The sequence below is a fragment of the Coffea eugenioides genome, chromosome 8, assembly GCF_003713205.1.
Source record: "Coffea eugenioides isolate CCC68of chromosome 8, Ceug_1.0, whole genome shotgun sequence".
In the NCBI taxonomy this organism is placed as follows: domain Eukaryota; kingdom Viridiplantae; phylum Streptophyta; class Magnoliopsida; order Gentianales; family Rubiaceae; genus Coffea; species Coffea eugenioides.
Genome location: NC_040042.1, coordinates 1,322,363 through 1,335,598, shown reverse-complemented (window position 1 = coordinate 1,335,598; position 13,236 = coordinate 1,322,363). Strand labels below are relative to the sequence as shown.

Sequence of the window (13,236 nt, the reverse complement as noted above, 5' to 3'; positions counted from 1 at the left end):
GCAACTTGGGGTTTAGAGCCCTCAACCTACACACAAGGAGGGACTTATATCCCTTCCAGTGGCCAACTCAATTGGGTTGGGTTGGTTAACAAGGTTCATACTTGCTTCTAGAATATCTGAACAAAAAAGAGAGAGAGAGAGAAAAAAAAATAACCCTTAGAATTTCAGGTATTGATGAATTATCACCAATTTGCACTTTGCACCAATCTTTTAGGAAATCCTAGATTGAAATGCCAGTTGGGGCTTCAAAGCCCCTAACCTCCAAGCGGACTGAATTGCTTATCTGTTCCCAAAGAGGCCCTTTGATCCCCGGCCTTTGAAACTTTTGCTCTAAGCTGCTTCGAATTTGAATCAATGCCTCCACTTCAGCTTTAGGCCATCTCCTGCTGGTCATGTTTATACTCAAATCATCCCTGCAGACTTTGCTAGTACTGGGGCTGAGCTCGCCATTCATGGCTCCCGAAGAAATCATGGCCAGCTGGAAATCTGAGGGATGATTCCTAGGAGGAAGTTTAATACTTTGGCCAGTGATTTTCTCCAAGTATGAAACAATGGAGGCCTCTCTACTAGAAGCTAATGCCCGTTCACGGGCCCTGGCAGCCATGTCTTGCTCAAGTTTTTCTAATTCTTGTCTCCTCCAAGCGTCCTCTCTTTCCCTTCTTTCTTTATCTAATCTCTCAATTGCATTCATAAAATTACTGTGAAGAGCCTCCTGGTGGTCCATGAGCTGATGCACCAAGCCCTCAAAAAATATGGCCATCGAACTCAATTCATCTTTCAACTTCTTCCTTTTCTTGTTCTTTGAAACCACAGCTACGGGCGCTTCATGACCACTAAATGACTCAGAACCGTCATGACAATGCCCAATGGCAGCCGCAGCAGCAGTGGCGCCAGCATTGGTGTTATGTTTGTCTAGAGTGATAGGCAAGCAGGTACTGAATGTTGTAGCCAAGTTTCCAGCAGAGGCGCCACCAGTTTTATTAGCCTCACTAGCAACTGAGGCACTTCTGCAAATTGATTCAAGCTCACCAAAGAGTCTATTCTTACTGTTCTCTAAAGAACTATTCATTTGCTCAGTATCTTCGGAAGACTTGTAGTACTTGTTTTGGTGCATTTCCGGCCGCACTTCTTTGTCCTGTGAGTTATTATTCCCATCCGAGATATTGGTGCACAGTGGCTTCCTACAAAAATTTATTGAACATATACAACCCTCAAAAAACCCTTCAAACAAAAAGAAAGGGAAAAAAAAAAGAAAAAAAGACTCCCTTGAATGGTACAAATAGTAGATAGTACTGGCTATTAATGAAGGTTCTTGAAACTTAAAATGTGAACACTTGTAAATTTTGAACAAATCATACTAGACTTACTAGTACTATTATTTTACACGAGTACATGTGCACATAAACATGAAATGCAACAACCAATAGCATGTGATTTTGTGCAATTTCCAAGTTACCAAAAAGGTTGTCTAATAGCAGTAGCAGAATCTTCTTGATTTTGCCAACAATAATGTGGGGATGCCATAGCCAAGGCAGCAGCAGCAGCACTATTCCGTCTAAACAAATCATCTTCTGATCCATCATCATCCAAACCTCCATTTTTACTACTAGTAATATTCTCATTGAGATCCGGCGGCTTGAAGTTCAGCGGGAAAAATGAAACTGAGGGCCTGATATTGTTGCCGGCAACCGCAGCCGTGGTGGCACTAGTACTAACAACATTTTCTTGACCTAAAACACACTGCTGCAGCTGGTCCTGCAGCCTCCTTTGCTGCTGCAAAAGAGCTTGAAAATGATGATGATAGTGGAAAAAATCTGGGATTGTTTGTAAGTTTTGAGTTTCTTGAAAGATGTACGGTTGTTGGTGGTTGTATTGGTGACTTTGGTTCGCAGAAAACACTGGCTGCTGTTGATGGTTCTCTCCCATTTCATGCTCAAGACTGCAATTACTTTTACTACTATATAGGGGTATGCTTCTGGGGTCTCTGAATCATTGTTTAGAATCCAGAAATGATGATCTTTTTCTGTAAAGGGGAAAGAGCGAATATTGGAGTCACTGCGGCTCTGCTGTCTATGATTGAAGGAGATTTGTGTAGGTGTTCATGGGTTAACCAGAAACCCTAAGAAAGAAAAGTGGAGATTTATCAGCGGAAGAGTTAAAAACAGTGCGGGAAACTCTTGCAGGGGAGGGGGGAAGTTGTTGGAGAGATATGTGGGATAATGATAATCCGCCTATTATGGCTATCTTTTCTTCTTTAAACAAAAAGACAAATGAAGCCCAAAAAAAAAAAAAAAGCATGAATGTGTTTCTTCAAAATTAAAAAAATATATATTTTGCCCAAAAAAAAAAAGAAAAGAAAAAGTAAAACATGAATATGCCTATCATTTGTATATTTAGAGTTCGAAGTTGAGGAACACCAATCTCCTCTTCTTCTTTATTTTGGGGTTTTAATTCAAGGGAAATTCCAAAGAGGCAAAGTACCTAATTGGCTCTCAAACTCTTAAGTTTGTACACTTTTGGCCCGCTAACTATTATTTGCATATTTTTAGCCTTTCAACTTCTAAAAGTGTATTTTTCTGACCTTTCTATCCATTTGAACTGTTAAAGCTATCTACAACTAATTAAGAATTTTCTATACATTAGATATTTTTACTAGATTAATAAACTAAGAGATTTCTTCGCATATTTCTAAGCAATTGCTAGTTAATATTTAAACAAACATGTTTTAAGAACTAATATACATTAGTATGTTCAAGAGTTCAATTATATTATAATAGTTACCACTTCCTACAAAGTTGTGTGCATAATAGAACATTTTGATCGTTAATTAAGGTTAGGCAAAATGAGTCCAAGTCCTAGTCTTTTTCTCGAGAATTACATGTTTCGTAAGGAGAAATAATTGTAAAATGCATAGTATTAGAATTTTTTTTTCTAAATCTTTACACTAAAATGTTTTTCTTAATTTTCACCTTGCCATATAGTTTTTCTTTTTTCTTTTTTGGTGATATCCCTTGGCTTATGGAGTTGATTGATAAAGTTAGAAATAGAAGAAAGTCTGCAATGGCTATTGGATCTGTTGTTGATAATTTTTTTTTTTATACACTGTCAATGTATAATTTTTTTATACTAAAAGCATTAGATCAATGTTATAATTCAAAATTATGTATATGTGACGTACATCTAAAACTGCTAATGTAAAAAACATTACTACAGTATTAGTATATAAAAATTTAATACAACATCGAAATTCAACTCCCGATATCTCCTCCTATAAGGATTGTAAAAAGAGCAAATGTGAAACTAATTTCCAAACTAAGGGCGAAAGATTGAAGTTCCTTTATTTTTGGTTGGAGTTTCAACGTCTAGGTTGTGGTACATTTTCTTAGCATATGAAGGTGACTTCTACACTTAGGCTAGCTAGAGGTGAACGAACAAGCCAGCTGCACGTAGGAAAAGCAAAAACGAAAGAACCAACCCGATTGCTGCAGGCTATGGACAAATGAATTCGTATTGTATATTTGTATTCCAACCTATAAAGGAGAGGAAACGACAAGCACGAAAAAAGAACCCAAAAAGCACAGATTGCAGTGGAAGCAAATGAATGGTGGTATTTTATTTTTTTTTGTCGAAACGTTAGCTTTATAGATATAACCAATATTTTACAGTAATTGGACAAAGATCCAAACAAAAGGACAGCAGTCCTACAAAACATTGGTGCCTAACACCTAGCATTGGGATTCACCCATGCTTCATCTATGAAGATGTTTAGAGCATGCATGCTCAACTTGATACTTTCCACAAACCCTGAACTAACAGTAGAGAAGGAACATGTTTGAAACATTTTACATATGTACTGGATATCCTCTATCAGAGTAGCCATCAAATGATTGCTGGTCCTTGTGTTTTTTATGCACTCTACTAACTCCCTGTTTTCCAGCTCCACTTTAATGTTCCTCCAACCTTGGCTGATCGCATTTAGTAAAGCAAGTCTCACCGCTCCAGCTTGATCTTGCATTGGTTCTGCAGACATTCTTTCCCTCATTCCCCAACATGCTTGAAGACGTCCTGACGAGTCAGAAGCTGTGATTCCAATCCCAACCATTTTTTGTCTAACGTCTTGGTGAGAGTGGACTTTGATCATTAGGCTGGTTTGGCTCTCTCTCTGACTTTGCAATTGCTCAGTACTTTGTTGTACTTCTGTTCCCTGAGTGTTTTCTCTTGTCAGTTTCCCTTTGTTTGCCTCATCAAACTCCATCCATTCCTTCATAGCTTTCTGTATTATCTTGTGGGGTTCCCTTTCCTTTTGATTAAACTCTCTCTCGTTCCTGGCTTTCCAGATCTGCCAGAGAATGTTTATAGTTAGATTTACCTGATCTTCCTCTCCTCTATCTTGTTGGGCTTCTATGATTGCAGACCACCATTTGATGAAACAGTCTGATGTATGTTGTACTCCATCCCATTGTACAGGTGATAACTTCCATATTTCCTTTGCTCTGTTGCATTGGAACAGGAGATGTTCGATTGTTTCTTCCTTCTCACCACACCCTATACACATAGGGCCTCCTTGTCTTGTCCTTCTGTATATTTCACCTCTCACGGGAAGCCCCCCATGCAAACACTTTCATATAAACACTTTCATTTTCTGACTCACCTTCTGCTGCCACAGAGTTTTCCAGACTTTTCTGATAGTTCCTTCATAGCTTGGTCCAACACCTTCCCTCCTTCTTGCACTCTCCAGTTCCTTTTCCTTCATCCATGCCTTATACCCAGATTGAGCTGTGTAATGTCCATTCTGAGAGTGCATCCAGTAATGGCTATCTTCTTTCCCTGTTAGGCTTATAGGTATCTTCAGAATTCTCTCTGCATCTTGTTGGTTAAAGATTCTGAATATCAGGACAGCATTCCATCTGTTGTTGGTGATGAGATCTGATACATGCTGTAGTTGACACCCCAGAGGTTTCCCTGTTGTTGGTGGTATTAATTAAAGGATATAGGGTCTGAATCTGAATCTATCTGCTGCAGCTGCATCGTGAAGAAGACTGAGGGCTCAGCCTCAGAGCAGCAGAAGGCTACAAAGGACACGTGTGGAGCGACTGGAAAGGCTCAGAAAAGAAAGAAACGTTAAGCAGCGCGGAGTGAAAGAGAAAGATAGACAAGAGTGTGTGAAATTGCATTGACATTCTGATGATTTGGAAGGCATAGAATTGATGTGCACGTGAATATGCTACTGTGCAATTGTCCTTTGATGTCTCCTTGCATTAATTTCTGTGAGGTGTGCACTCCCAGAATGGACCATACACCTCTGTATCCCAAGTTTTTTTTTTTTTTTTCAGTAACGATACATTTGTATAATCTACTCTATCTTAATCTAGAGGGGAGGGGAAGCCTAAGGAGGCTGTGGTAGGGGGCTAGTGGGTATACAGACCCAACTAGACCAAGGGAGTGCTCTGACACAACCCTTAGATTTTTTTCGCTGCAGATGAGGTTTGAACCCTCACCTACAGCCCAAGGAGGGACTTAAGCCCCTCCCTGGTGGCCACTGAGCCATTGGCCCAGTGGTTTGTATCCCAAGTATCCAATGTCTATAATTTGGAGCTTCGCTCACCAATTGTCTCCGGTCTCTTGGAAATTTTTTAGCACAAAATGTTCTATTGCTACACCAGAATCAGCCTCTTAAAACCACTGAATTTAGCTCACTGGCTGTCAAGGTGTGTCTTAAGACTCTGCTTCAACTACAGGTGGGGATTTAAATCTCACCTGCAGCAAAAAAAGTTCAAGAATTATGTCAAAACACTCTCTTGATCTAATAAGGTTTATGTACCTACTAATTCCTAACACCGAACCTCTTTAGACTCCCCATTTCCTGTAGTTTAGGATAGATAGGTTATATAATAGTTGTCGTCTCCGAAAAAAAAAGAAAAGAAATCAGCCTCTTAAGAAGCACATGTTTTATATGTTATGTCAATGCTTATCAAATTAACATTGCACCCCGAGCTTACTATTAAATGTCCTAACAGACTGCTACTAGTATTATAACAATAGTCTTCGATGTGTAAAGGAAGAGATGTACTTAAAGCATGGAAGGATTGAGTTGATCCTGCACATTTTAGCCTACTTAAGTTCATGTTGGACCTCATTAACTCTACATGGGGGAAAAACAGAAATGTCATGGACAATCCATTTTGAGATTTATAAAATATAGTCCAATAATGATTAGGAGGAGTCTCTTAGAGTTTTTCTCGTACATTAGATCAGGGTTCAAACCATATCTAGTGCATTGCAAGGAAGCACAATTCAGTCTCCGTACAAGTCCAATTGAACTCCCCCTCAATTCAAGGAGTTTTCTGTATGTATGTAAAGTCAATTCTAGTCTCTAACAAGATATGCATTATAAACCACCCTATTTCCCCCTTCTCAATAATAATGTTCTTCCCATTTGTCAAGGAAAGCAACAAAATGGTTGGATAACATGGCAAAACAGGTGCAAACATTGAAACCTTACTGTAGCATGATCCTGTTTGGCAAGCGAGTTTTTTGGATGTTTATATAAAATTTTACTGTAATTTACTGTAGAAGTTTTTTAAAAAATTTTTGAAGTATTTTTTTTAATATTTTAAAGTGTATAGGTTAACATTACTGTAGTTAAAGTTTTAAAAAAACTTGTAACAGACAAACTTGACAAGAACTTGTCTGCCAAACAAGTGCAGTGTATGCTTAAATGCTTATGTGATGACTGGAAAAAGGTTTTTAAACATTCATTCCAACCAATGATTTTCTCATTGATTACTAACTCACACCAACCAGCCCCTATTCACATCACTTGAAGCTATAAAAAGGTGTAATGAATTTCCAATGGTCCTTGGTCTACTAAGTTTTTTATTTTTTTTTGGTAACCGGAACATGCCCCGATCCGAATCCTTTGAACTCGAGCCGGCACACCAAATCGGAGGGAAGTCGATAGCCCCATACAACTTTTCCGAACGAGTCAGGATGTGCAGCGCAGCGGGCACGAATCGAACCCCGATCAGTAAGAAAGCCAACAACTCAAGGTCGACCCCTCAACCGCTGCGCAATATACCTGGGGCTTGGTCTACAAAGTTTAATTGATGACCAAGCATTATGTTGCAGCACTTGCGCTTCCATCTTTTCTTGATGATCACATCAGTAGGCGTTCTTGGGCATCAAGGCATGCTGACCAGGAGAACTTTTGGCTGTTTGACTAGCTGCCCACCAATTCTTTTTGACTCTGCAGAAGCCCAAGCATGATCCAAAGAAGGCTACGGCATGTATGATCATATATGCCTCCACTCGTCCACGTAATTAATTAACTAATAATTTCAAGTCTATGATCCCAACCAATGAATAATGTCCTGCAAAAAATTTCTAGTTGCTGCACTACGAAATTGGCCGGAGAAGTTCTACTCAATTCGGGCCATTGATCTTAATTAAAATCTTGAGTCGGGAAGAAACATTTTTTTTTTCTTAATTTAACCTATGATTCTGTGTAATAATTGAGAGAAGCAAACTAAAAAAATGTGAAACACAAATGAAAAGTGGTAAAAATGAACAAAAAAATGTCAACTAAATAATTGTGGAGTTCCTTTAGTGGAGTTGGCCACCACATTACTTGTGGGGTGGGAGGTCAAGGGTTCAAACATTGCCTCCCATCAATGTCCCTCAATATGAGGTTTGTTCTAAATCTATACGGGTGTGTGGTGCACCCGTCTGGTCAGATGGTGGTTCAGTCCCCATCAGGTTCTCCCGACTCAGTTGAGCCACCCCATAGAGTAGGTTTCCCCTCCCCTTAGGAGTAGGAGTAGGTTAGGCTAGATTAGATGTGCCGTTAAGCTAAAAAAAATAAAATAAAATTGTCTCAATGGAAGGAAAGGTGACAAAATTTCATGCAATGCAATTGGCTTACATGTCCCATCAGTCCAATTCACAACAAATCACAGCCACCACTTTAACATCTTCTCCAATCCTTTTTTAATCTTTTCAGTTCAGTCCCTAGCTATGTGGTTAATCTTTGCAACAGAACTCTATAAATTGAATGAAGCAGTGAGCAAAGCTCAGTAGCATCCAAGGCTGCAGCCATCGGGAAAGAAATCAGCTCCATGGAAGCATTCAATTTTATGGCCATATTGGCTTCCTTTTCGGCTCTTTTAGCTTCCTTTTGTGCCCTAAAACTTGTCTTTTCTCTATGGTGGAAGCCCAAAATCATAGAGAAACAGTTGAAGCAGCAGGGAATCGGAGGAACCTCTTACAATTTTCTTTATGGAGACGAGCCAGTTAGCAAGAAGCTGAGGATAGAAGCATGGGCCATCCCCATGTCTTTAAACCACGAGATTGTCCCACGTGTCGACCCTTCCCTTCATCAAATTGTGCAAGCATACGGTCTGATCAACTTTTTTCCATTCTTGGATTCTTCTTCTGTCTTTTTTTCCACAATCATTAAGTACTTGAAGTTTCTCTAGCCCTTTAGGAGTAACTTTTCATGGATCTTCCCATTTCAACATCCAAGAATTTACTATAAGAGGGAACAAATCTAGAAGCTATTATATGATACACGACCTTATAGATAATGTGACACAAATCTGGTTATACAAAACTAGGATATTATTCTGTGTTTAAAAGGAATAAATAACAATTAATTTACATAGACAGTTATGAGGGTGAAACTTTTTAGTTATTTGCATGCGAAATCTTGTGTGGACAATATGTTGAAATGTACCATGCCAAATGAAAAATAGTAGAACTTTAGCATGTTATTACAAGCTCGACAATTACATCTGCCAAGAAAAATAAAAACTATGGCTCCATTGAATTGTGATTAATGGTGGCTTGGTTTGCTAAAATAGGAAAAGTGTGCCTGAGTTGGACTGGAACAAGGCCGAGACTGATAATGGGGAAGGCAGAGCTGATAAGGCTGATACTGAATGACAAGGATGGTCACTTCCAAAAGCCTCCACAGAACCCTCTTGTGGACCTTTTAACTCTGGGAGTCTCAACCTTGGAAGGAGAGAAATGGGCCAAGCGTAGAAGGTTAATTACTCCTGCATTCCACCATGAGAAGCTGCAGGTAATCCCTGCTTTCTACTAGATTACTGTAGAATTTTTCTGATTTTTTCTGTCCCACTGCAGTGTAAGTAATGCTTCGTGGAATGCTTCATATCTTATTCTGGTAGGCTTTTGGCTATTTAGTTGGTGTCTTATAGACTAATGGTCGGAAGAGCAGGGCAGACAATTCCTTTTTTAGTACATTTGACCAAAAAGAAGGGGGAAAAAAAATGAACCCTTCCAGGATTTATCAAAGACATTCAAAGATCTTTCGAGAAAAGAATGTGAAACATAACTCAGCATTCTTTAATTAAATGCATTGCAATAAAAAGAACATTTCTGACGTCAACAAGTTATGCTGAGGAAGAGCAAAAGTGCATTATCTTGATTAAGTTGCATGCCTAAACTGTTAATATAAGTGAGCTTCATCCCTATGTACTTATGACTTAAAGAAAGCAGGGAATGGTGCCAGAGTTTTTAGCAAGTTGCTGCAATCTGATTGATCGATGGACGATGTTGCTCGCATCCGATGGACGGAGCGAAATTGATATCAGTCCTGAACTGCAGAGCCTTTCTGCAGATGTGATTTCTAGAGCAGCCTTTGGAAGCAGCTATATAGAAGGGAAGAAGATATTTGAACTTCAAAAAGAGCAAGCAGTGCTGGTACTTGAAGCATTTCAAGCTTTGTACCTCCCAGGACTCAGGTAGATTTCCATTTGCAAGCTCAAAAGTGACAAGTAAAAATTATTAGTTCGTCTTCAACGTTATAGGTAAGAATTTTTAATTTAGCAACCGGACTAAACATTTTTAGCATTATACAGGTTTCTACCAACTAAGAAGAATAAACGGAGATATGAGGTGGATGCAGAGATAAAAGCAGTGTTAAGAGATATAATTTGCAAGAAGCAAAAGGCAATGCAAAATGGAGAATCAGGTAATGGTGATCTACTTGGGTTGCTGTTGCAATGCAAAGAAGAAAAGGGAAATGAGATGACAATTGAAGATGTAATAGAGGAGTGCAAGCTGTTCTACCTTGCTGGCCAAGAGACCACTGCTAACTGGCTTACATGGACCCTCATCGTGTTGTCCATGCATCCGGACTGGCAAGAGAAGGCCAGGCAAGAAGTTCTCCATATTTGTGGAAAGACAGCCCCTGATGTGGAAATTTTGAACAGGCTCAAAATTGTAAGTATGAATTTGTTGTTAACCGATTTTTTTTGCAATACCCATACATAATACTATCACGTAAGATTTGCTTATTGTGTTTATGAATCCATGACTAATGAGGGGGAAATTGTTTTTGTAGGTCACGATGGTGTTGTTTGAAGTCCTAAGATTATATCCACCAGTGACTGGCCTGTTTCGATATACCGTCCAAAGAACTAAGGTAGGGGATATTTCCATCCCTGCAGGGGTTGTAGTTTATCTACCAATTATGCTGTTGCATCATGATTCTGAGTACTGGGGAGATGATGCAGAAGAGTTTAAACCAGAGAGGTTTGCTGAAGGAGTTTCAAAGGCATCAAAGGATCAATTGGCATTTTATCCCTTTGGCTGGGGACCAAGAATTTGCTTAGGCCAAAGCTTTGCAATCATAGAAGCAAAATTGGCTCTGGCCATGATTTTGCAGAACTTTTCATTCAAGCTATCACCTTCATATACTCATGCCCCCCATACCATACTAACTCTCCAGCCACAGCATGGAGCTCCAATTATATTCCAACAGATATAAAGATTTTATGTCCAGATAGGAATGAAGAAATTTCTCTTTTTTCTACAAGAATGTCACCAATTCCATGAACTGTGTGGCACACGGATCTTCTGTAGACCTGGTATTTACTGATATTGCTAAGAATGCAAAAAAAAAGAAAAGAAAAGTGGAAATTGGACAGTAATTTCTGTTTTACTTTGACCTTCAATGGAAAAGTCTTTTGTATCCTTGCACAATATATATACTTGTATCGTTTCTAGAATAGTTAACTTTAATAGATCTAACTAACTGTGCAAGTGTTTAATAGATTTGAAGTAGATGCTTGGTTGATTTAAAATTTTGCCATAAACCATCACAGAGGCTGGAACATCAAAAACAAGTTTGGGGTTTAAGTCAAATATTTTAGACAAGTCGTCCAAAAAACAAACTGGAATATGCCCAATCGGCCACCAAATTAAAGTTAACTGATGAGGCCTGTCAATTCCATCCCCAATAAGTTTCTTGGTTAGGTTGCTACTTTTGAAAACAACCCAAAGTAACTCTGCATTAATTGCAGCTCGTAGCCCATCTTCCATGACAATTGCAGCTGCACACCCGGCAACCAAGCTTATAGTCTTTCCATAAAAGGAAACCAAGCAGCATGGAAGGATCTATACCGAAGGCTTTAGCTTTCTGCTGGGCTCAATTCTCAAGCCTCTCATTCTTGATGGATACTTCCTTTCCTGCACGCACGTAAGAACTTAGATTCACCTTACTGAATACTTACAAAACAGTTGGTAGTCGGGTTCGAGCTTGACTCTGGATTTATCGGGCCAATGTGGTCGCTGGACAAAAAAAGTAAGCAGTCTTATTGAAAATTGGCATTAGTAGCTGTTGATTAAAGTGTCGTTTGCCCTTTACACCAAAAAGGCATAGGAATTGTAGTTATCGTAAATAATTTTGGAAAGCTGGAATATTGGAAATCATGAGAATTGTGCCTTGTGAGCTATACTATACAAGTACATAGTGATGGTACTACTGATGGTGGCTTTGGCGTTTTGCTCAAATAGGGAAAATATGCATGTGTTGGATTGATAATAGGGAGGGCAGAATTGATCAGGCTGATACTCAGTGACAAGAATGGTCACTTGCAAAAGCCACCACAGAACCCTTTTGTGGATATTTTGACGCTGGGAGTCTCAACCTTGGAAGGAGAGAAATGGACCACACGTAGAAGAGTAATCAATCCTGCATTCCATAATGAGAAAATTCGGGCAATGTCTGCTCTATAATTCTAGTACATTTTTGCCAACAAATATGGACAATCCCTTGATCCAAATTGTGTTTTGTTGAAATGAATTTGGTATGATCAAGAGCAAAAATGTTTCAATTGTCAAGTAAAAAATCTTTAAATTTCTTTCTATCTATGTGATATCACAGCGAAGATCTCGTTTTGGTTTGATACTTACCAATAGCTAGACATGCAAGTTCAAGTTATCTTACATGCAGTAAATATTTGGCTTATCTATTCTTGTCTTGCATACCTAATTTCTAGAATAAACTAGGTAAGCATAAATTTCTTGTGCTTCAAATCAATTTAAGGGATCTTTCCCTTCTGGATATAGCTAAGGCTTTGGATGATCTCTTGAAAAAATATGTTACCTTTTAATGAAAAGATGCATTTCTGCGTCGGACTCAGAATGTCTTTAAATCAAAGGCACAAGAAGTCGAGCACGACCCAAAATAGAAAGAAGAATATAACTACAGAATCATCCTGAAAGCTAAAGTTACATTTATAAATTGATTGATCTAATGAACTTCAAAGCAATTGTGCTAATGACTTTGAAGAAAACTGGGAATGGTACCGGAAATTTTTTGCAAGTTGATGGGTGGAAGAAGTCAGTTCCTTCAGATGGATCGAGTGAAATTGATATTAATCCAGAAGTACAAAGTCATTTTGCAGATGTGATTGCTAGGACAGCATTTGGAAGGAGCTACAGAGAAGGAAAGAAGATAATCGAACTTCGGGGTTCAGAAAGAACAAGCTGTACTGATTAATGAAGCATTTCAGGCATTTTACCTCCCAGGTTTCAGGTAGAATTCGATTCACAAACAAGAGATGAACATTCAATTTGCAAACTAAATTTTCTTTTATTGAGTAGGGAATTTTTAAAAGATTGAAGCTAAGCAGATGGATACATTTTTAGAAAAAATACAGAGTTGCTATTCAGCAAAACTATTTTACTTGGCAAATTAATTTCAACCAGCTCCAAATTTGACTGAATGGATAAACAGATTCTTCGTATAGATTTCTTCCAAGAAGAATAGAAGGAGATACGAATTGGATGCCCAGATCAAAGCAATGTTAAGAGATGTAACTTGTAAGAAAAAAAGGGAGAATCAAGAAATGGTGATCTACTAGGTCTGCTGTTGCAATGCAAAGAACAACAGGGTAGTGATGGCAATAGAAGATGCAATAGAGGAGTGCA

At 38.7% G+C, this 13,236-nt stretch overlaps 2 protein-coding genes across 2 annotated transcripts; one reads left to right on the top strand and one right to left on the bottom strand.

Moving 5' to 3' along the window:
• Nucleotides 1–220: 220 nt before the first annotated feature.
• LOC113779400 (trihelix transcription factor GTL2-like) lies at nt 221–2,155 on the bottom strand. The gene is made up of 2 exons (XM_027324970.1): nt 1,457–2,155; nt 221–1,181 (listed from the first exon to the last, which is right to left on the bottom strand). The coding sequence occupies exons 1-2, from the start codon at nt 1,924–1,926 to the stop codon at nt 221–223; spliced, it is 1,431 nt and encodes a 476-aa protein (XP_027180771.1). The 5' UTR covers nt 1,927–2,155.
• A 5,823-nt stretch (nt 2,156–7,978) lies between these two features.
• Nucleotides 7,979–10,993, top strand: LOC113781160 (cytochrome P450 CYP72A219-like). Its single transcript, XM_027327033.1, has 5 exons — nt 7,979–8,394; nt 8,859–9,079; nt 9,517–9,761; nt 9,879–10,242; nt 10,364–10,993. Exons 1-5 carry the CDS (start codon nt 8,115–8,117, stop codon nt 10,787–10,789), a joined length of 1,536 nt encoding a protein of 511 aa, XP_027182834.1. The 5' UTR covers nt 7,979–8,114; the 3' UTR covers nt 10,790–10,993.
• Nucleotides 10,994–13,236: the final 2,243 nt, after the last annotated feature.